The 24,553-nt window shown below is 42.8% G+C and overlaps 1 protein-coding gene across 4 annotated transcripts in view; it reads left to right on the top strand.

Annotated features, from left to right (window-relative positions):
- Nucleotides 1-24,553, top strand: part of ATP8B4 (ATPase phospholipid transporting 8B4 (putative)) — a 210,838-nt gene that overhangs the window by 684 nt on the left and 185,601 nt on the right. For all 4 annotated transcript variants that reach the window (XM_072148286.1, XM_072148283.1, XM_072148285.1 and 1 more), the window contains exons 2-3: nucleotides 8,992-9,061; nucleotides 10,779-10,846. Coding sequence is in view for 3 of the 4 variants with exons in the window: in XM_072148283.1 (XP_072004384.1) it covers nucleotides 10,819-10,846 (28 nt within the window). In the remaining variant the exon portion in view is untranslated. The remainder of the gene's footprint in view (nucleotides 1-8,991; nucleotides 9,062-10,778; nucleotides 10,847-24,553) is intronic.

Genomic DNA, 24,553 nt, shown 5'->3' with positions numbered 1-24,553 from the left:
ATAGCCGATAATTTTATTGTGAACATATTACGGTATAAGACGCCCTGTCATGTGCTGTGACTCCCCTGAATAAAGAAATGAGGTTCCCCATAGGTAGATGTGCACATCCCCTGTTACACTCCTTACTAATGAGCAGGTAAGTCGTCGCTGTGATCAGGTTTCCAGTAATTTTGGTAAGTAACAAGGACACGGGTGACACCTAGAAGTTATACACACTAATCCTTTATACATTATAGGGTGCAGAATACATCTGGGGGAGGCACATCTCTTAAACAGGCGCACAATAGACACAGATTTGTAGAGAAATCTTAATGATGACATGATCCGTCCTGAAGTGTGACAACACAGTCTGGTGACATTGCTCCTTCCTGCTGCCGTTTATTATTGTCTGTAAGTTGCACCAGTCCTCAGTGCGACAGAGAGATCACTGGTGATAACTCGTGGTAAGGTAAGGGGAAGGTCAGTGCTATTCTCACCGGGAAAAAGGTGACGCATGTGCTGACAACCACAGCCATGACATCCAAGCAAGTCCCAAATTACTTGATTTCAGTAAAAGGGCTACATTCACACATGGCTTTTACATTGCGTTTTGAAACTTAATACAACAGCTGAGGACAGGAGGTTTGCCTAATGACATTGCTGTTAACATTTGCGTTAACAAAACAACTTAATTAGGCAAGTTTCCTCTCCGCAGCTGTTGTATTGTGCTTCAAAACACAACGTAAAACCCATGTGTGAACGCAGCTTGAGGCTGCTCTCTGTGCATAGTGAGACACACTGCAGATCACTTCACCAGTGTTCCCCAGTATATATGTATCTGTATAACATTTGTACCTGGTGCTGGACATTTTTTTTATATCGTTTTCTTAAAACTGATGGTGATGCTACTTGTACATGACAAATTGGCAGACTATATATACATGGACTAGCTAAGTGGCTGCAGAAGCCTATAGTATTGTTTTTCATCCTTGATAATATGATCTAACCTTAAAAGTCTGGATATGCTGGGACTTGTAGTCAGTTCATCCCCTTCTCTCTAGGTTACTTCTTGCCTTCCCCTAAAGACAGCCTAGACATCCTGGGACTCATAAGAGTGTTGCCCGCAAGTGAGTTTTGTTCGAGATTTACTAGACCAAATCAAGGGTGATGCCACACGTCGTGTTTTTGGACCATTTTTAATCCTGCGTTTTCAGTCCGTCTAAAAACGCACACGTTTTTGAATGTTTACCATGTGTTTGGCAGCTTTGATCCTGTTTATCTTCATTTCTAGAAGTGTAGGCAGCTGTGAAACAGATGAGGGCGGTGTCCCACGTTGCATTTTGGCTGCGTGCGCAAACACAGACCAAACCGCACCCACCGGGGTGGGCCGCAGCCTGAAAGCATTGGCGTTTCTATGGAAACGCCTGCGATCGGGAACGAGCCGCCGGTGTTTTGCATTACTTTAATGCAAAAAAACGGCGGCTCATTCCCGAACGCAGGCGTTTCCATAGAAACGGCGATGCGATCTGGACGTGGCCCGCCCCGGTGGGTGCGGTTTGGTCTGCGTTTGCTCTTGGAAATGCAGCCAAAATGCAACGTGGGACACCGCCCTGAAACCAGCCAAACACATGGTAAACATGCAAAAATGCATGCGTTTTTAGATGGACTGAAAAAACTGATTAAAAACGGTCCAAAAAGGTGACGTGTCTCATCACCCCAAGACTCGCTAAACTCAGCATTTCCATTGATTTCAGTGATTGTGAACATGCAGGGTGATGTTTATCAGGGCTTGTACGCCAGGTCTCTGAACAGTCGGAGGTAATAGGGCATGTATAGGCCAGATACGCAAGAGGCTCTGAGCCTCCTGATTTATCCAGGGGGACAGAGCTTACATCATACGCCATTGCACACACAATCTCATTTGTGGCAAATGGACCCTGAGGCTGCCTGCAGACAAAACCATCCATTTTTGTTGTACTAGTGTCATCCTTGTTGTGTTGCGTCAGAGGTCACAGTTCGCAAATCCGGCCTTGCAAATGCCAGCAGTATCATGAATTTGTCGCAATGTGCAACTATGTGTGAGAGGAGTGAATTGGCCCATGCAACCTTTTGATGGCATACAACTCCTAAAAAGCTGAATACTGCACATTCACAACATTTAATTGCCCGAAAAATGCAGACAACAAATGATAAATGTCCCCCATTGACTTCAGTCAAATCGGCGTAGTGCAGGATTGGATCATTGGAGTGTGAAATACCTCTGACGGGTGCACATTGTAAGAGGTACTCATAGGAGAAAATGGGACCTAATACCATATCAGAAACGAGACGATTTCTGGTCATTGTGAAATACAGCTGGCTAAATACCGCAGCCATTATGCATCATTTTCAGGTAACTTTAGGATATGTTCACACCACAGAACTTTTCATGTTGCTTCTTTGATGGGGGAGGGATTTTAGAAAGATTTTTCCAGACTAATCATCCATGCCAAGATCCACTTTGTGAGCGTATCTTTGTATTGCACGGGCAACAGCTTTTTTGGTGGTAGTCTTCTGCATCAGTATCTTCTGATTTTACAAGTGTGGCTGTCCATGTAGGGGCAATATCAGGAGAACCAGGAGACCAACATGGGAGACATCAACATAGGAGAGCTGCAAGCATTCTATTCCGTGGCTTTGGCTTACAAATAGTGAAGGCTAATACTTCACTATGCAGCCCATTGTTTTGTTTTTTTGCCGATTCTGCATTTGGAATTTTTGTCCAGCTTTCATGCAATGGTAAACACTTCTACCAGGAAGAAGGTATCTTCACAGCTGAAAACAAGCCCTTATATGAATGCACTATATGCATAAAAAAATATCTTGGCTTTTGAAATGGGAAAAGTTAGGAGGTGAAAAGTTTACACATGTAAATAATTAATGAAGTAAAGTTATTTATTTTAGCCACACACATGGGTTTACACAGTGGTTTATACAGTAGGGTGCTCATCGGGTGCGGGTGCATGGAGAGTGCTCACAACTGTTATCCCGTCGATCACCGCTGGTGAAGATCCTTGCTCCCCTTGACATCACCAGGGACTTGCGATCCGTTGCTATCGCAGCCTCGGGTCTTCCGAAGACCCAAGGCTGTCTCGTTTTAACCCATCCATTACAATGTGCGAAAATTCCCATATACTGCCACACTGTAGCATGTACCAGGTTCTGTATAGAAGAATCCTGACTTTTGCTTCATACATTTGCTCATTTTAAACATGGCTCTGTTCCTGTTTTTAATATTTTGTAATATATAACCAACCCCCTCCTGCAGAGTAGATGGGATGTGTGTTTTTTTTTTTTTTTAATTGACAATTTCCTACAGAAGTTTAGCTCATGACTAAGGGCCCATTCACACAGTGCGGTTTGGTTGCATTTTCATTGCGTTTTGAAATGCATGAGAAGAGGTGAGGTGAGGTGAGAAGAGGTGATTTGCCTAATTACATTATTGTTAACACTTGCGTTTACAAAACGCACCATAAATGCAATGTTAACACGTGTTCAATCATTATAGAGGACCATGTCACAAAATTCAAAATATTTTTCAGAATGGCAAAAAAGTGCAATTTTCGACTTTGGGCGCTATTTTCAGTTACAGGGTTTAACACAGTGAAAAACCGTTATAATATTTTGTTAGATCAGGCTTTTTTGGACGCGGCAAAATCTAATGTATTTATGATATTTACTGTTTAATTTATATTTATATGACTTCTAGCGAAAGGGGGGTGATTAGAATTTTTGTTTTTGTTCTTTTTAACTTTTATTTTTTTAACTATTTTCCAGACCCCCTTGGGGTACTTTAACCCTAGGTTGTCTGATCGATCCTACCATATGCTGCCATACTACAGTATATGGGGATTTTTCTCCTCATTCATTACAATGTGCAATTAGTACATTGTAAAAAATGGGTTAAAGACCCGAGGCTGTCATAGGAACAGATCGCCGCTCCCCGATGATGTTACGGGGAGGGATGATCTCTGGCAAGATGGTGACACCCATGCGCTGCCATCTTTTTGAAGCCGGCGGTAGTGATCGGTAGGATAACACCCGCAATCGGTGCTAGCATTAATCACGGGTGTTACCACTATTACGGCGCGCGCTGGTAAGGGGTTAAATAAAGTATATATGAAGAGTTTTCTTTTGCCTCGGTGCTGAATCTTTTGCTTTTCTATAGAAATATGATTTATTAAGCAAATTATCATGACGTGTCCACCACTTATTTTGCCCGCTTTTTATTTTAGCAAATCTGTATCCAGTACAAAAATAGAGGAAAGAGTGCTCAGTGTTAGCCAAAATTGTTTTTACTGCCTGTGACAGAAGTCTAGAAAATATGTTTTCTGCAGAATCCTCCTTACACAAGGTTCAGCATGAGAACAGTTATTAGTGCAGTATGTAACGTTCTATGTGCAGCCGGAGCACCTTGGTTATGGAAGAAATCAAAATTAGTACGTTCATGACTGGACTCTTACCTATGCTTTATGACTAGAGATGAGCGAGCACTAAAATGCTCGAGTGCTCGTTATTCGAGACGAACTTTTCCAGATGCTCGAGTGCTCGTCTCGAATAACGAACCCCATTGAAGTCAATGGGAGACTCGAGCATTTTTCAAAGGGACCATGGTTCGGGAATAAAATGTGTTAATTAATTGAAAAAGAATGTCTTCTGATAAGTTAGCAGATGTATGCAAACATCTGCAATCTATTCTTCACTGTTCCGCGCGTATATTATCTCCCGACAAGTTAACAGATGTGAAGAACAGTGAGGAATAGAATAAAAACAGTGAACACAAGATCATTTAAGTGAAAAACACAGTGAAGAATAGATTACAGATGTTCTGCACATCTGCTTACTTGTCGGGAGATACGCTGTCCCGTGCCCCGCTGCTCTCCGTGCCCCGCTGCTCTCCGTGCCCCGCTGCTCTCCGTGCCCCGCTGCTCTCCGTGCCCCGCTGCTCTCCGTGCCCCGCTGCTCTCCGTGCCCCGCTGCTCTCCGTGCCCATGTCTCCGTGCCCCATGTCTCCGTGCCCCGCTGCTCTCCGTGCCCATGTCTCCGTGCCCCATGTCTCCGTGCCCCGCTGCTCTCCGTGCCCATGTCTCCGTGCCCCATGTCTCCGTGCCCCGCTGCTCTCCGTGCCCATGTCTCCGTGCCCCATGTCTCCGTGCCCCGCTGCTCTCCGTGCCCATGTCTCCGTGCCCCATGTCTCCGTGCCCCGCTGCTCTCCGTGCCCATGTCTCCGTGCCCCGCTGCTCTCCGTGCCCCGCTGTCTCCGTGCCCCATGTCTCCGTGCCCCGCTGCTCTCCGTGCCCATGTCTCCGTGCCCCATGTCTCCGTGCCCCGCTGCTCTCCGTGCCCATGTCTCCGTGCCCCATGTCTCCGTGCCCCGCTGCTCTCCGTGCCCATGTCTCCGTGCCCCATGTCTCCGTGCCCCGCTGCTCTCCGTGCCCATGTCTCCGTGCCCCATGTCTCCGTGCCCCGCTGCTCTCCGTGCCCATGTCTCCGTGCCCCATGTCTCCGTGCCCCGCTGCTCTCCGTGCCCATGTCTCCGTGCCCCGCTGCTCTCCGTGCCCCGCTGCTCTCCGTGCCCCATGTCTCCGTGCCCCATGTCTCCGTGCCCCGCTGCTCTCCGTGCCCATGTCTCCGTGCCCCATGTCTCCGTGCCCCATGTCTCCGTGCCCCATGTCTCCGTGCTGCCGCTGCCCCATGTCTCTGTGCTGCCGCTCCCCGGTGTCTCTGTGCTGCTCCCCGGTGTCTCTGTGCTGCTCACCGTGTTCTTCAATGTGTTCTTCACACATATATATTGTTCTTCACATACTATTTTGTTCGCACCGTTCCGCGCGTATCTTCCGACAAGTAAGCAGATGTGCCGAACATCTGTAATCTATTCTTCACTGTGTTCTTCACTGTGTTTTTCACTTAAATGATCCTGTGTTCACTGTGTTCACTGTTTTTATTCTATTCTTCATTGTTCTTCACTGTGTTTTTTTAATTAAATGCTCGATCTCGAGCAGGGGAAATACTCGTCCGAGCAACGAGCCGTCTCGAGTACCTTAATACTCGAACGAGCATCAAGCTCGGACGAGCATGTTCGCTCATCTCTATTTATGACCCTTCACCTGAGCATTAAGTCCATTAATCACAATATCTTAGGGGTCAGACTGTCCACACCAAAAACAAATGGTTTGTTTTTCTCTTTGTAGGTAGTGGCCTAATCTGCTGGGGTTTTATGTCTCATTCATGAACACAGAATAGCTGAATGTTATCAGGCTCTCCCATAATGTGCTATTAGAGCATGTGATTTTGACATCCATAATATTAATAATATCCATAATATATTGCACTACCCATGCAATTCAATGTAGCTTCTTCTGTGAATTTCCAAGCTCGGCTTAAATTGAGGTAATAGGACTATTCCCATCTTCACTATGGTTGGCTGTTACCACTTGATCAACAGTTGTGGAAACAGCAGAGGTGCCCATTACCCATATAGATCTAAACAGGAGTTGCAAAAATAGTGTAACAGTGAAACTGTTTCTGTATCTTTGGGAGTTATGGGAACAAAGAGAAAAAGGTGAGCGGACGATTTCCTTCTCAGACAAGATGGAGTCAACCCATTATGTTTAAAGAAAACCTACCACTGGTCACAGGTAGTTTTTAGGTAATCAGACTTACATGGCGATGTAGGATGTGAAGCAGGATCTTATCTTTAGTAACTCTAAAATTTAGGGTTACATTTGGAGAAAAATCAATCTATAAAAATATGTAAATTAATCTTGGGTGCTCCTGTGAGTGCTCCGCTGGCTTATTATTATTCACGCCTCTGCTGGCACTTAGCCCCTCTTCCTCCCGCCCATTCTCCTTCCCGAGCAGCTTGGATGACACTCACAGGAGTGTCCGAGCTTAATTTCCATATTTTTGTAAATTGATTTTCTACGGATTTTGAGGTTTTTCGCATTACTGAACATTCTGTTACCTAAAAACCACCTGGGGACAGTGGTTAATTTCCTTGATGGTGCAGTCTCACATTACTAAATTAGCTTTGAGGTGGTTTTTGGTGCAGTTTTGTTAATTTAACAGGTAAAAGACATGAACTGAACAGGTGAATTTGATTTTTGAAGGGGAAACATATTCCACAAATGTCATTCACATGTTAACCGGTTCGTGACCGCCTGCCGTGTATTCACGGCGGCGGTCGGGTCGCGCTGCATGGAGAGGGCTCACGGGCTGAGCCCTCTCCATAGCCGGTAAATCTTTGCTGCATATTGCAGCAAAGGCTTACCGGTGACACCCGCGATCGGTGCTAGCAAAGCTGCCGGCAGCCTCAAAAAGATAGCGGCGCATGGGCGCCGACATCTTAGCTGGGATCGCTGCTCCCCGTGACGTCATCGGGGGGCGGCGATCCGTCTCCATGGTAGCCTCGGGTCTTCCGAAGACCCGAGGCTATTTCGTGTTAACCCCTTCATTACAATGTGCTGATAGCACATTGTAATGAATGAGGAGGAAAATCCCCATATACTGCCATACTGTAGTATGGCAGTATATGATAGGATCGAACAGACAACCTAGGGTTAAAGTACCCTAGGGAGTTGGAAAAATAGTATAAATAAAAAAAAGTTAAAAAAAAAAATTATAATAAAAAAACCTAAAATTTCAAATCACCCCCCTTTCCCTAGAACTGACATAAATATAAACAAACAGTAAAAATCATAAACACATCAGGTATCGACGCGTCCGAAAATGCCCGATATATCAAAATATGATAACGGTTTTTCAATGCGTTTAACCCCGTAACGTAAAATAGCGCCCAAAGTCAAAAATGGCACTTTTTTGGCATTTTGAAAAATATAAAAAAATCTATAAAAAGTGATCAAAAGGTCGTACAGTCCTAAAAATTATATAATTGAAAATATTATCAAATTTTGCAAAAAATGACACCACCCACAGCTCCGTACACCAAAGTATAAAAAAGTTATTAGCGCCAGAAGTTGGCAAAATAAAAAAAATTATTTTTGTACAGGAGGTTTTAATTTTTGTAAATGTATGAAAACATTATAAAACCTATACAAATTTGGTATCCCCTTAATCGTACCGACCCAAAGAATAAAGTAGACATGTCATTTGGGGCGCTCAGTGAAAGACGTAATGTCCAAGCCCACAAGAAAATGGCGCATATATGGTTTTTCACCATTTTCATTGCACTTGGAATTTTTTTCCCGCTTCCGAGTACATGGCATGGAATATTTAATACCATCACTATGAAGTGCAATTTGTTACGCAGAAAACAAGCCGTCACACAGCTCTTTACGTATAAAAAGTTATAGATTTTTGAAGGTGGGGAGTGAAAAATGGACATGAAAAAACAGGAAAGGGCCCAGTCCTTAACCGGTTAAATTAACAAAACTGCACCTTAAACCACCTCAAAGCTGATTGTGATGCAGCTGTAAATGCAATGTGTGACTGCACCCTCAAACTGTTTAAATTAGTGATGGGAATGCAGTCGAGAATGGCAGTAGGCTGCGTGCAAACATTGCACTTGTTTTTAGATGCAGTTGAAACTCATCGGGGAGGTCTTAATTCCCAAACACAGATGCACTTAAATCTAAACATGATCTGGAATGAGCAAAATTTGTGTTTTCACTTCTTAACCGACAAAACACCTGTTGCTAATTTCAGTTCACAGGCGTTTAAGTCTAACGCCTCTGCTTCAGGATTTACTCCATCCAAATTCACTTGAATTGCATTTGGAAGCAGAGTTCAAGCGAAATGTGTGAAAGCGGCCCTATGGATGCAAAAACTACATGTAGTTAAATGCATTCGCTTTTTAGGGACCTCACTTGCATCCCAGGTGCTAGACCATTAGGTTATGTCATCAGCCCATTGCCACAAGGCATGCGTCTAATGCCTAAGCACTAACTATGGCTGTGTCATCCTACCCACAATTTACGACAACATTTTGTTCATTTATATTATATTTTTTTTCAGCTACGGTCATCTTCCAATTTCTTCACTGGGACCTTAAGAGATAAGATCCAGCTTAATGGAGATGTGCCAGGTAATTATCATGAATCAAGGAGATTTTGCTTTAAAGTTAAAGGGTTTGCTTTTTAAGAGTATTTACTTTAGTTATGATTAAAAAAAAAAAAAAAAAGAATTGACTTCTAGTAGTTTGCTAAACTTTTTGTGAACTTGTAAAAAGGGGAAATTTGTTTCCAAACGTTCCTCACTAGCCATCACATGGTAGAAGTATATGTTCCAACTTTACTGTGAAAGGCTCTGACATTTCGAAACTTGAGTTCCACTAGGTAACGTTCATTGTATAGTAGGTAGTAGGTAGCAATGTCAAAACGACTAACATTTATTGTAGTTTTATAGGTTTTCGGTAATTCTATTAAAAGTAAAGCTGTTTATATAATTGAATCTATTCCCTTTAAATTTAACACCTGCCATTGCCTTTATGTATTATTCATGTGTTTGCTGTCACTAACACTGCTTGGCCTGATGACCATCTTGTAGTTCGCCTTCAACTCTTATTTATTTTTCATGCTCAACATTCATTTGAATACCCTCTGTTCATTCCCTTATTAGTGGATTAAAGAGTAGTTAATCACAAATGAATTATTTTTGAAGAAACATACATAACTAGAAATGAGGCAGGAACACTGTCGTTTGCACAGCATCCTTAGCTGGAAGTTCATTTAACAGCTATAGCATCATCCATAGTACAGAATATGTGACCTGGTCAAACTAAGTGTTTATATCAGTTACTCAGATGCTAGTGTTTCTAACATATGCTGTAAAAATTATTTTAATTGTTTTGTGTACAAAACATACAAACTTAATATGGAATATGCACATTAAAACTTTGATTATTTCAATCATATAAAAGAGTGAATGTACAGAAGGTATCAAAGTATCAATGCTGCGTGGCCTGTCTATGCAGGTGCTAATGTAATCCATTTGAGACCAAGCCAGCACAATGGAGGGGTGACAAGAACTACATGGCAGGGGATTAGTGAATGGTTGAATGAGGGTGTAACATTAGGGATAGAGCCTGGTACTGCACTTGTCAGGGTTAGAGTAATGTGGGGTGTCGGGGCATAGTCTGTCAGAGTATGACAGGGACAGTGAATCTCCACTACTTGATGGTTCGCCCCTTTAGAGTTGTCCTAAAGGTCCTGACTCCTGCACCTTTTCGGGTTCTGTCCTACTGTGAGACGTAATATTCAACCATTTATTAATTCTCTGCAGTTTGTTTTGTGTCACCCCTCCATTGTGCTGGTTGGTCTCAAATGGATTACATTGCTGTTTGAACCCGGTAAGGCAGCATTACTAATTTGATACCCTTCTATTACAGAGTGTACATTCACTCTTTTATATGGTCAAAGCAAAATATAAGATTTAATGTGCCTTCAGCTTTTTTTGTTTTGTTTACTATTTGGTTGGTGTAATTCATCCAGTTACCTTTTGACTTTGCTGGTGTCCCCACCTTTGTTAATAAATAGCTTTGTCTAGGTGAGAAAGTTAGTAACTACTGTAAGATCACTGAGCCTTGTCCTCCCGGGCTGCTTAGTATGCATACACATACATATTGCCTAGGAATCCTTCTCCAAGGAATTTCCGCCAGATATTTAGAACTTTTATTCCTTGCAGCTTTTTCATATGACTGCTTTAGAAAGAGTATAGGTTGTAAAGATAGAAACAATACAGGCTTTTTGTTGTAGTGAGCATCACATGCGCTTATTGTTAATGTATAGTTTCATTATTTACAGGTTGAACCGTAGCTTTATGGGGAGTTGATCAGATTTCACAATGATTTGTAACAAGGCAAAAATGCTTGGTGAGTAGCTGTATTTTCAGAATTATTTTATTTATACTTTACATTATGCTTATTGTAAATTGGTGGGCACGAAAAAGAACAGAACACATGAATGTAATCAGTGGTAATCAAGTTACAAGGTAATCTTTAGCCCACGTTATTAACCTATTGCTGACTGGTATCACAGACTGCCAGTCCCTGCCTTTCTGATCACTACAGAGCTCAGAATATATCATAAAAATTACTGCATTTAATAAAATCTGTGTGTACGTATATATAATGCTATAATATATTATAGTATTGTATGCATTGTTTTTATCATATTATCTTTAGTGTGAGATAGACATTTGCAAATTTATATGCAAAATGTTTTACATTTTTGTGTTGTTTCACTTATGTCCCTAAGTGTTTGTCACTTAGTATTATTTAACATAAATGGATTTTTTTTACTCCTTCATCCACACTTATGTCTAGTATATGATGTTTGGTGTATCCTTTATACACATGCCGGTAGGTAAGAATGAGCATAACTTTCCAACTAGACAAGATTATGTTAATGCATTTTGCATTGTCTAGCACCAGATCACTTCATAATTTTCATTGCGTTTACCATACCTTTGGGGGAGTCCACTAGCCATTCCCAGCTGTTTTTAACCTCTTGCGGCGGAAGACACTTCTCACCTTCCTGACACAGCGTATTTTCTCAAATCTGACGTGTCACTATAAGTGCTTATAACTGTGGAACACATTAACATATCCAAGTGATTTGAAATAGTTTTCTCTTGACACTTTGTACTTTATGTTAGTTAATAATAATTCCTTTATTTATATAGAGCACACAGATTATGCAGCGCTGCACAGAGCTTGCCAGATCTGTTAATTGAAACATTTTAGGTGATGTATTTGTGTTTACTTATGGAAAAAAACTGTATTTGGCAAAAATTTGGAAAAATGTGTCAAAATAGTCCAAAATTTTGAACATTGAGCAGTCATAACATCAAAATAAATAGATATTTACCCAATGTCTGTTATATGTTGACATGGTTTTTTTATGCATCCTCTCATTTTTGTAGCTTTCAAGTCGCTTAGAGAGGCCTATATAATAGTAAAACTCCATAAATTACACCCCTCAACGTATGTAAAAAACTTTTATAAAACTTGTTAACCATTTAATTGTTTTACAGGGGTTGAAACCATTTCGGGTGCAATTTTAAAATTGTTATTTTTTTTTGGCTAAATGAATGTGTTTTTAAAGAAAAAAACAAGTAGACTTTCTCAGGGGATAAAATACCAAATTGCTCCACAAAGTTCAATTCCCAATTTTCCCTAGTTTAACTTTACCCCATATGTGCTAACCTGCTGTATGGGCCCACGCCATGGCATTGAAGGGAAGGTGCGCCATTCAAAGAAGGTTTGCATTGTCACTTTTTAACCCCTTACCAACGTGTGACGTAATAGTATGTCACATGTCGGCTCCAGCTTATTGCAGCAAACACCCACTGGTAATACTGCAGTAGGTGACGCCTCACTGATTGTGGGGGCTAACTATGTAAATAAGGTAATGAATTCACTGTCCAACCAGGCTCCAAACACTGAAGATTTCTATATTTAGTGTATTAATCGTATTACAAAAAATCCACTCAGACAGACGAATATATGGCCTGCGCGTTTTGTAATACGACTAATGCACTAAATAAAAAAATCTTCAGCCTGGCTGGACCGTGAATTCATTACCTTATGATCGTTGTACCCCAGCAGAGGGGTGGCCCGTGTCGGACCTGACACTATTGGCGAGGTGAGCTGGCATCCGTTTTTTCACTATGTAAATGCCTCTGGCAAAGCCGCCACCATATTGGATTTGATTGCACCTTAGTATGAAAGTATGAAAAAATTATTAGCGTCAGAAGATGGCAAAATAAAGAATTTTTTTTTTAAATGTATGAAAACTTTATAAAATCAATATAAATTTGCTTTCCCTGTGATTGCACCGACCCAAAGAATAAAGTAGACTTGTCATATGGGATGCACAGTGAAAGCTGTAAAACCCACACCCACAAGAATATGGCACATAAGCCCTTTTTCAACAATTTCACTGCATTTGGATTTTTTTTCTGCTCCCCAGTACACGGCATGGAATATTAAATACCGTCACTATGAAGTGCAATTTGTTTCGGGGAAAACAAGCTCTCATACAGCTCTGTGCATGGAATTATAAATCAGCTCTAAACCAGCTGTGTCAACAAAAAAAATATTAGTTATGCCTCCAAAAGGATGACCATACAAATGAGATTTTCTCTATATTAGTTTTTCTAGCAAAATTGTAAAAATATATAAAGTATTATATAAATGACATATCACTGTATTCTATAGAATAAAATTAATATAGTATTTTTATGGTACGGTGTACATCCCCAAAAAATACAAAAAGAATGGAAACCAGAATAAATGATTTTCTTTTCCTTCATACATTTAAGAGTTTATAAAATTTAATCAATAAGCGGATAACCCACTTAATCTTGTAGAAAATAAGCCCTTATATGTCCAAATTGTCAAAAGAGTAGATGTATAGCCTTTAAAAAGTGACAATGCAATCTGCTCAGAATGGCGCAGCGTCCCTTCAATGCCCTGGCATTGACACCACCCACAGCTCCATACACCAAAGTATAAAAAAGTTATTAGTGCCAGAAGACGGCAAAATCAAAAAAAAAATTTTTGTACAGGAGGCTTTCAGTTTTTTTAAATGTATGAAAACATTATAAAACCTACATAAATGTGTTATCCCCGTTATCCCCCAAAGAATAAAGTAAACATGTCATTGTCATTTCACAGTGAAATTCGTAAAATCCAAGCCCACAAGAATACGGCACAAATGCGTTTTTTTTTTTACCAATTTCACTGCATTTGGAATTTTTTTCCCGCTTCCCAGTACACGGCATGGAATATTAAATACTAACATTTTGAAGTGTAATTTGTAACGCGGAAAATAAGCGGTCACACAGCTCTCTACATGGAAAAATAAAAAAGTTACAAATTTTTAAAGGTGGGGAGTGAAAAATGAAAACGCAAAAACAAAAAAGGGCTACGGTGTTAAGGGGTTAATACACACACGGGCTACAAGGCTCGTGGCCGCCAGCACCAGGATGTATAGAGAGGAGCCAGATCCAGGAGTGTCACATCATTATACAGGCTGTCAGTCAAGCACTGGGGGTGTGGCTGTGCCTCCCACAGCTGAATATGATAATGGTTCATCGCACCTCTCTCAGGTCATTCGCATACAGCTTTAGTATCTGGTTGTTTGAGGGTGAAGACACACATGGCGTTTTTGGGCCGTTTTTGGGCCGTTTTTACTAAGTGCGTTTTCAGATCGTTAAAAACGCATGCGCTAAAAAACGCATCCGTTTTTTTAAAAACGCATGCGTTTTTGTCCGTTTTCCGAAATTGCGCAATGAAAAACGGACAAAAACGCATGCGTTTTCAAAAAACGCATGAGTTTTTAAAAAACGGATGCGTTTTTTAGCGCATGCGTTTTTAACGATCTGAAAACGCACTTAGTAAAAACGGACCAAAAACGGCCCAAAAACGCCATGTGTGTCTTCACCCTAAGGGTGAAGACACACGTGACGTTTTTAGGCCGTTTTGGGGCCGTTTTTAGTAAGTGCGTTTTCACATCGTTAAAAACGCATGCGTTAACGCATCAGTTTTTTAAAAACGCATCCGTTTTTTTGAAAACGCATGCGTTTTTGTCCGGTTTTCCGAAATTGCGCAATTAAACCGGACAAAAACGCATGCGTTTTCAAAAACGGGATGCGTTTTTAAAAAACGGATGCGTTTTTAACGCATGCATTTTTAACGATGTGAAAACGCACTAACTAAAAACGGCCCAAAAACGGCCTAGAAACGCCACGTGTGTCTTCACCCTAAGGTTACAGGCATGTAGAGGGACAATGAAGGGATAGAGGCAATGCTTTCTAATTGCAGTTCATGAAAATATATTTAGTTTGGGGAGTTAATTTACCTGATGTGTACTCTTTAAGACAATTTTTAGAGAGTAAAACCTTGCTTACTTGAGCTTAAAGATACTCAAGTAAGCAAGATTTTACTCACTACATACACAGCTCATGCTGCTAAATAAAGATGAAGCCCATTGTGATGTGCATGCCAAAGAATTGTACCACAAAGTGATAAATGTTAAAATAATCTTGCTGGGACGAAGTAACTAGCCGAAGTGTCCTCAGCTTGAGTGCAGTGCTGCGTTGCTGTTCCTGTATAATAATCACAATATGAATAATTTAGTTGTTGCCAAGCAAAGCATGAGCCTTGTTCACCTTGTGACTGTCAGGAGTAAGATGGGCACAAAGGAGAATGCATAGCATATACTGTATCCTGCTCTTTTACTAATATGAATAAGTGTCAAAGCTTACTACATGGACTATCAGCTTTGGTCATTGGCAGATTTGAGTGGCTATCACAAGAGAGATTATGAAGATAAAAGTGGTACCAAAAGGTAGTTTTTCATTATGCTGCTTGTGTTTTAATATTCATATTGTCTTATTTCAGGTCTTAGAACTTTGGTTCCAGCAAATAGCTTCAATGATATTCCTTTATAGAAAATGCTAGCTGTAGATCCCGGCGCTGCCCATGATAAGAAATAACTGCTCTTAGCTATAACAAAATGGAATGGGTTAACAAAAATATTTTATATGTATCTATCTCTCTTTGACTCTCTTTGTGTCTCTCTGACTGTCACTGGCCGTCTCTTTCAGGCGCTGTCTCTCTGTGGCCGTCTCTTTCAGGCGCTGTCTCTCTGTGGCCGTCTCTTTCAGGCGCTGTCTCTCTCTGGCCGTCTCTTTCAGGCGCTGTCTCTCTCTGGCCGTCTCTTTCAGGCGCTGTCTCTCTCTGGCCGTCTCTTTCAGGCGCTGTCTCTCTCTGGCCGTCTCTTTCAGGCGCTGTCTCTCTCTGGCCGTCTCTTTCAGGCGCTGTCTCTCTCTGGCCGTCTCTTTCAGGCGCTGTCTCTCTCTGGCCGTCTCTTTCAGGCGCTGTCTCTCTCTGGCCGTCTCTTTCAGGCGCTGTCTCTCTCTGGCCGTCTCTTTCAGGCGCTGTCTCTCTCTGGCCGTCTCTTTCAGGCGCTGTCTCTCTCTGGCCGTCTCTTTCAGGCGCTGTCTCTCTCTGGCCGTCTCTTTCAGGCGCTGTCTCTCTCTGGCCGTCTCTTTCAGGCGCTGTCTCTCTCTGGCCGTCTCTTTCAGGCGCTGTGTTTTTTAGCTATGTTTATACAAGCTCTGTTTAGAAGAAAGAACTTCTGACCTGGGTGGTGCCAGTGCGGTTCATGCATCCTGTAATGTACTAGACTGGCTGAATGTAGACCTGATCCAATCTAAGCTCAATAATATTAATGTGCAAAAGGCTTGTGGACCGGATGGGTTAGAACTCAGTTCTGTTATTGTTTTGCTGCTGTCTAAAATCTTCTGAGATTCTGGTACGGTGCCAAGTGACTGGCGCACGGCGAAATTGGTGCCAATAGGGTTAGTAAAAGACTATATACTGGAGCATGTGAAATCAAATAAAATATTAAGTGACAGCCAGCATGGGTTTACTACGGATGAAGTTGTCAGACTAACCTGATCTGCCTCTATGAAGAGGTGAGCAGATGCCTGGACAAAGGAGCTGCTGTGGATATTGTGTTCTCTGATTTTACAAAGGCCTGGACATTGCCCCTCATAGACGCCTGATGGGTAAAATAAGGTCCATTGGTTTGGCAGGGATTATTTGCAATTGGATTGAAAACTGGCTGAAGGATCATATCCAGAAGTTGTGGTCAATGATTCCTACTCAGAATGGTCACCAGTTATGAGTGGTGTACCCCAGGCAGAGGTCGCACTAACATATTTCTAGAAGGGTAATAATACTCCTCTTACTATTTTTGAGGAGTATTTTTAGCCGGGAAGGAGTATGAAATTTTCAGTAATACAAGTATATAACTCATAGCGGTATATAATGTTGATAGATGCTAATTATGTAAGAAAATCATGTGTCAGTATCTTCTGTGTTTAAATAGCAAATTGAGGCAGTTATACTGATGTTACATCATGCATTGCCCAAACTGGAGCCAACGCCACCAACCCCCCCAACCACAGTCGCCGAAAACCTCCCACCACCACACTGCGGCCCGCCGAAACCTCCCACCACCACACTGCGGCCGCCGAAACCTCCCACCACCACACTGCGGCCCGCCGAGACCTCCCACCACCACACTGCGGCCGCCGAGACCTCCCACCACCACACTGCGGCCCGCCGAGACCTCCCACCACCACACTGCGGCCCGCCGAGACCTCCCACCACCACACTGCGGCCCGCCGAGACCTCCCACCACCACACTGCGGCCCGCCGAGACCTCCCACCACCACACTGCGGCCCGCCGAGACCTCCCACCACCACACTGCGGCCCGCCGAGACCTCCCACCACCACACTGCGGCCCGCCGAGACCTCCCACCACCACACTGCGGCTAACGCCGCTGACACCAAACGTACAGACTGCGGCTAACGCACAATGTATCCCCCTCCCCATGTGACCAGACTGTGGCAGCCGCTGCCGAGCTCCAGTGGCCAGACTGCAGCTGACACTGCAAATCCATGATAGTTGCTTTGTAAAATGTTTTTTTTAAAAAGAAATTTTAGTTTATTTTTTTGGGGGTCTGTGTTGGGGGGAGGCGTTTTTTTAGGTTTTTTTATTAATTGAATTTGTGTCTTTGTCATTTTTTTTACGTGTTTTTACTGTTTATGCAGTCCTGTTTCACATACACCTCATGCCACCTCAGCACCCACCAGGCACGCAGTCCCACATAACCTATACCTCATGCCACCTCAGCACCAGACATGCAGTCCCATGTAACACACACCTGCCACCTCAGCACCAGACATGCAGTCCCACGTAACACACACCTGCCACCTCAGCACCAGACATGCAGTCCCACGTAACATACACCTGCCACTTCAGCACCAGACATGCAGTCCCACGTAACATATACCTAATGCCACCTCAGCACCAGACACGCAGTACCATGTAACATACACCTCATGCCACCTCAGCACCCACCAGACACGCAGTCCCACATAACCTATACCTCATGCCACCTCAGCACCAGACATGCAGTCCCACGTAACATATACCTAATGCCACCTCAGCACCAGACACGCAGTACCATGTAACATATACCTAATGCCACCTCAGCACCCGCCAGACACGCAGTCCCACATAACCTATACCTCATGCCACCTCAGCACCAGACATGCAGTCCCACGTAACAGATACCTCATGCCACCTCAGCACCAGACACGCAGTACCATGTAACATATACCTCATGCAACCTCAGCACTCCCCAGACACGCAGTCCCACGTAACCTATACCTCATGCCACCTCAGCACCAGACATGCAGTCCCACGTAACATATACCTCATGCCACCTCAGCACCAGACACGCAGTACCATGTAACATATACCTAATGCCACCTCAGCACCTGCCAGACACGCAGTCCCACATAACCTATACCTCATGCCACCTCAGCACCAGACATGCAGTCCCACGTAACATATACCTCATGCCACCTCAGCACCAGACACGCAGTACCATGTAACATATACCTCATGCAACCTCAGCACTCCCCAGACACGCAGTCCCACATAACCTATACCTCATGCCACCTCAGCACCAGACATGCAGTCCCACGTAACATATACCTCATGCCACCTCAGCACCAGACACGCAGTACCATGTAACATATACCTAATGCCACCTCAGCACCTGCCAGACACGCAGTCCCACATAACCTATACCTCATGCCACCTCAGCACCAGACATGCAGTCCCACGTAACATATACCTCATGCCACCTCAGCACCAGACACGCACTCCCATGTAACATATACCTCATGCCACCTCAGCACCAGACATGCAGTCCCACGTAACACACACCTGCCACCTCAGCACCCGCCAGACACGCAGTCCTACGTAACACACACATGCCACCTCAGCACCCGTCAGACACGCAGTCCCACGTAACATATACCTCATGCCACCTCAGCACCCGCCAGACACGCAGTCCTACGTAACACACACCTGCCACACACGCAGTCCTACGTAACATAAACCTCATGCCACCTCAGCACCCGCCAGACACGCATTCCTACGTAACACACACCTGCCACCTCAGCACCCGCCAGACACGCAGTCCTACGTAACACACACCTGCCACCTCAGCACCCGTCAGACACGCAGTCCCACGTAACATATACCTCATGCCACCTCAGCACCCGCCAGACACGCATTCCTACGTAACACACACCTGCCACCTCAGCACCTGCCAGACACGCAGACCTATGTAAAATACACCTCATGCCAACTCAGCACCTGCAAGCCATGCAGTCCCATGTAACATACAGGTCTTCCCTGCCCTTACCACATCCACTCCTGTCAAGCCCCCTCCCCTCCATACACATGTATGCACACAGTACCTGTACACATTCTACTTGCAGGCAGCCATTACAGCTCGACTTCCCGTGAGGAGACTGCGTGGTAAGCCACGCCCTTTCCCGGAGGCTCCGCCCCCTCCCGTGACATCACGGCTACTCGGAGCAGCTCCATTCTACAGACTACCAGCGCTGTAGTGTGAGCTGAGCAGTGCCGGCCCGCGCGCTGCCAGTGTAATGTCCTGCACACCATTGCTGTGCGCTCCGGACCGCTAAGCTCACACACTACAGCCAGGGATAATTGCCAAGCGTACTTCCACGCATGGCAATTATTCTGGGGAGTAATGGCGCCTCATCATGCGTCTATGACGCTTGGTGAGGCGTTAATGCGATCTCTGACCCCAGGGTTCCGTGCTTGGTCCACTATTCATAGTTTCATAGTTTATACGGTTGAAAAAAAGACACTTGTCCATCAAGTTCAACCAAGGAAGGGAAGGAATTGGATGAGGAAGGGATTTAGGGGAAACAATTCTGTATAACATAACAATCAATGTTATTTAGGTGTAAAAAGGCATCTAGACCCTTCTTGAAGCTCTCCGCTGTCCCTGCTGTGACCAGCGCCTGAGGCAGGCTATTCCACAGATTGATAGTTCTCAAAGTAAAAAAGCCCTGTCGCCTCTGGTGATTAAACCTTGATTTCTCCAAACGGAGACAGTGCCCCCTCGTCTTAAGTTGTTTCAGATTAAATAAAATCTAATCACCATATTATTTGTATGGACCATTCATATATTTATATAAATTAATAATGTCCCCTCGTAGTCGTCTCTTTTCCAGACGACTTCTATTTTTGCAGATGACACCAAGCTGTGTAGTGTAATACAATCTTTGGAGGATGTTCATAGGCTGCAGGGGGACTTGGACAAACTGAGTGTTTGGTCATCCACTTGGCAAATGAGGTTTGATGTGGAAAAATGTAATGTTATGCACCTGGGGGCTAATAATCCACATCCAACATATGTCCTTGGGGGAGTAAATCTGGGAGAGTCCCTTGATGAGAAGGACCTGCGTGTACTAGTAGACAATAAATTAAATAACAGCATGCAATGTCAATCAGCTGCCTCTAAAGCCAGTTAGATCTTGTCATGTATCAAAAGTGGTGTGGACTCTCGGGATAGGGATGTAATATTACCACTGTACAAGGCATTGGTTCGGCCTCGCCTGGAATATGCTGTCCAGTTCTGGGCACCAGGCCATAAAAAGGTTGCCACAGAGCTGGAAAGGGTAAAACGAAAAAGCACCAAAAATGATAAGGGGTATGGAGGGTCTCAGTTAAAACGGAAGATCAAAACAACTAGAGTTATTTAGTCTAGTAAAGAGACGACTACGAGGGGACGTGATTAATTCTTATAAATATATGAATGGACTATACAACAAAATATGGTGTAAAGTTGTTTCAGCTTAAATCAAATCAAAAGACGAGGGGGCACGGTCTCCATCTGGAGAAAACAAGGTTTAAGCACCAGAAGCGGGTTTTTACTGTAAGAACTGTAAATATGTGGAATAGCCTGCCTCAGGCGGTAATCACAGTAGGGAAAGCGGAGAGCTTCAAGAAGGGTCTAGATGCCTTTTTACACCTAAATAACATTGATGGTTATGGTATATAGAATTGTTTCCCCTAAATCCCTTCCTCATCCAATCCATTCCCTTCTTTGGTTGAACTTGATGGTCTTGTTTTTTATCAACTGTATAAACTATGATACTATAGAAGAGTAGAAGAAGTTCAAGTTTTTTGGCCGCGGCCCATGACAGCTTTTTCCACGGCCCCGTGGTTGGAGACCACTGTTCTAAGGTGCAAAGAAGAATGCCATTGTAATATCTGACAGGCCCTCCAGTATGAGAGACTTGCTCTGGAGATCTTCAACAGAATTCCCTAAAAGTGTATATGAGTATTTATTTATTTTTCTAAACCAGATATCCCCTTTAGTGGACCTGTCAGGGATCACACAGCATGTGGTTTATAGAGGAGGGAATTAAAAACAAAAACAACAGTTTTTTAGCATTACAGAAGATAAACATGTCACAATATTGACACACAGATTTTTCAGATGACATTTACACTGTAGTAGCGTGCAGTTCTTCTTTAAGAGCATCTGCACTTATTTAACAATTCAATAATACTATTTCTGGTGGTTTTATTCGATGTGTAATTTGGCAAAGTGAAATATTGTGACCATTAAAGGAAAGTATCATCTATGCTAATTGGAAATAAATAAAGCATATCCTTAAATTTGATTTAATCAGAACTTTGTTTTGTATAGAAAGCCTAATCTTGCCCCTCCTATTTGGCAATTAAAAATCTCTGCAATCAAGCTCTGTGTAAGTGTTTTCTCCAAAACTGATGAAGATCTATAGTCCATAATTAAAACCATGCACTGTTTGACATTTGGACACTTCCACTATAAACTAAAACAAGCTGTTTGGATGGGAAATTGGCAATAAAAATGTCTGGTCACCAGAAGTGGACCTAAAGATGTAATCAATTATCTTTTCACTTTACTTAATTCTTGCTGACAGGTTCTCTTTGACTTAAAGGAGACCTGTCATCAGGAAGGTCAGTTTTGATGACAGGTTCCAGGAGCCTTTGGCATGTTGATTTTAAAAATAACTTTGGTGTGGATCTGAACAATGGTTTCTTTAACATTACCTGGCTCCCTGCCAGCAGCGTGTGGTGAGTCCCGAGGAAAGTACAGTTCAAATGGTACAAGACATCTTCTCTTTAAGATGAATTGGGCATACTCCATACTCTTATTTTTCACTCACAGATTAGGTTTAATGTGGATAAATGTAAAGTTATGCACTTGGGTAAATGGTAAATTTCTTGGAAAAAAAATGGGGGGTATTGGTGGATGGGAAACTTAATTTCAGTGACCAGAGCCAGGCAGCTGCTAATAAAGCAAATACAATTATGGGATATATCAACAAAGAAATAGATTCTCATGATAAGGACAAATCACTGGTTAGACCACACATGGAATATTGTTTTGGACACCAGTGTATAGAAAGGACATAGTAGAACTGGTATGGGAGCAGAGGAGAACAACCAGGATTATTTGGGAAATGGGTAGTACTAGGCCAGGACAAGGGGGCATCCTGTATACCACAAGATGTTGTGATAGTGGATACTTTGTACATGTTTTAGAAGAGCCTGGGTGCCTTTCTGGAGAGCAGTAATATCACCTTGTATGGGAATAAAACTATTTGTAAGTAGTTTCTGTTGATCCATGGAGTTATTCTGGATACCATATTATGGATCAGGAAGGAATTTTCCCTGCTTTGAGCCAATTGGCATCAGCCTTGCAGGGTTTTTGCCTTTATCTGGATCAACATGGTATAATTGTATAGGTTGAACTTGAACTGTTGTCTTCTTCTAGCTTTACTTACTACAATATAGCACGAACACTGTGTACAAAAGTAATTTAGAGAGATGACTTTTTGTTTTACAAGAAAACTGAATCATTTTTAAGATAATAAAACTTTTTGGGGAAACCAGTGCATATTTCATTTTCATGGAGTTGGGTTTAATGTAGCGTAATTTTTTTAAAAGAATTTAAAGAATTGATAAATGACTAGTCTTGTTGTTTGGGACTTCTTCAGTGTACTGTGTGAAAACTGTTGCTGTTCTGTTCTACATGTCTTGTACATCTTGAAGTCCTTTCTGGTCAATTGCAGCATTATCAAGCTTTGGCATCGATTTTGCTTATGTTAATTGGATAAACTGAGGATCTGTGTAGTGTGAGAGGCTCAGTAAGAGCAGTAGCCAGTACTATACAGCATGGTCTTGTTTTCTGTAATGTGGACTCGTACAAACCTGTCAGAATATTACATAGCAGTTTCTTCTCCAGTGGAAATCAATTCTTTTTTGCATAAAAGTATTCTAGACAAAATGTGAGAGCTTTAAACGGGATCATTTATAGATTGTATTATCCTGTGAGAAGGACCTTGGATTCCTTTTGTTTCTTCTGGCCATATAATTGACTTATTTTATTTATATATGTACCCCATACTCTGTAAGACCCTGCGGAATATGATGGTGCTTTATAAATAAATATTTGTTATTTATCTTGTGATGTGGCTATATTAAAGACTTGCGGAACTTGGATATTTATGACTAGTACAGTGGTGGCGAACCTATGGCACGGGTGCCAGAGGTGGCACTCAGAGCCCTCTATATGGGCACTCTTGCCTTCACCCCAGGGCAGAGTTCGCCAGACAGGACTCAAGGCCTATTGCAGTCCCAGGCAGTCCAGGACTCCATAAGGAAGCTACAATGATGATCCAAACTTCTTCTCCTTCTTTCTACTGTATTGGTGTCCTCAGGTGCCTATACAATGTAATCCTGTGACAGAGCAGGGAGTAATAAGTTACTGCTTAAATTGTCGCATTGGCACTTTGCGAAAAATACATGGGTTTTGGTCGTAGTTTGGGCACTCTGTGTCTAAAAGGTTTGCCATCACTGGACTAGTACATAATCACAAGCAATATCCTCACACCGGACACTGGGAAAGTGACCGGTTGAGGATACGTAGCCATTGTTTTTGAAAGTTCTCTAATAGTTTGAATGGCATGGCTATAAATTGTGGCAAGGCCGTGTTCATACCACCATTCATGGTGTCCATTGCTAAATTCCATTATTTTTGATGGCAGAAATAACATTAACATTAGCCAAAGCCAAAACAGATGCATTACAGCGGGTTAATGGGAGTCAATGGGAATGGATGGTGAACGGGCTTCCATTTACTATCTGTTTAAGTTGTTCTATTTCATAATGTAAAAACAAAAATAAATGGAAATTCCTAAAAATGTCCTAGTGGCCCAGGAAGTTATAAATATAAGCACCCTTCGCTAGCCCCCATTCCAATGTTGTGGCTGAAACCAGTCAGTGGTCAACACTTGTTTTATGTCACTGGATCCCACATAGGCCGCTGGTTAGCTGCCGTGCTCTTGTGACTGCATACGACGAATGCATACGCTGGATGTAGGAGCAGAAGGTGAAGAGTATAATGGTCAAGTATAATGATTTTTCCTTATGCCTGAATAAGCCCTCGGAGGGTTTCCCTGAAAACCCTTTAAATGTTTTTTTTTCATTAACTTTGTTAAATGTTTGAGTGATCTTCTTCTTGTTCTTTTTAAATTTTCTGGTCGCAGGGTGGGCCCACCACTGGAATGCCCACAGATCGTCAGAATGGGCATACACAAGTTCCCCTAAT

Source organism: Engystomops pustulosus, chromosome 4, assembly GCF_040894005.1.
Source record: "Engystomops pustulosus chromosome 4, aEngPut4.maternal, whole genome shotgun sequence".
Lineage (NCBI taxonomy): Eukaryota > Metazoa > Chordata > Amphibia > Anura > Leptodactylidae > Engystomops > Engystomops pustulosus.
This window is presented reverse-complemented; position numbering and strand designations above follow the sequence as displayed.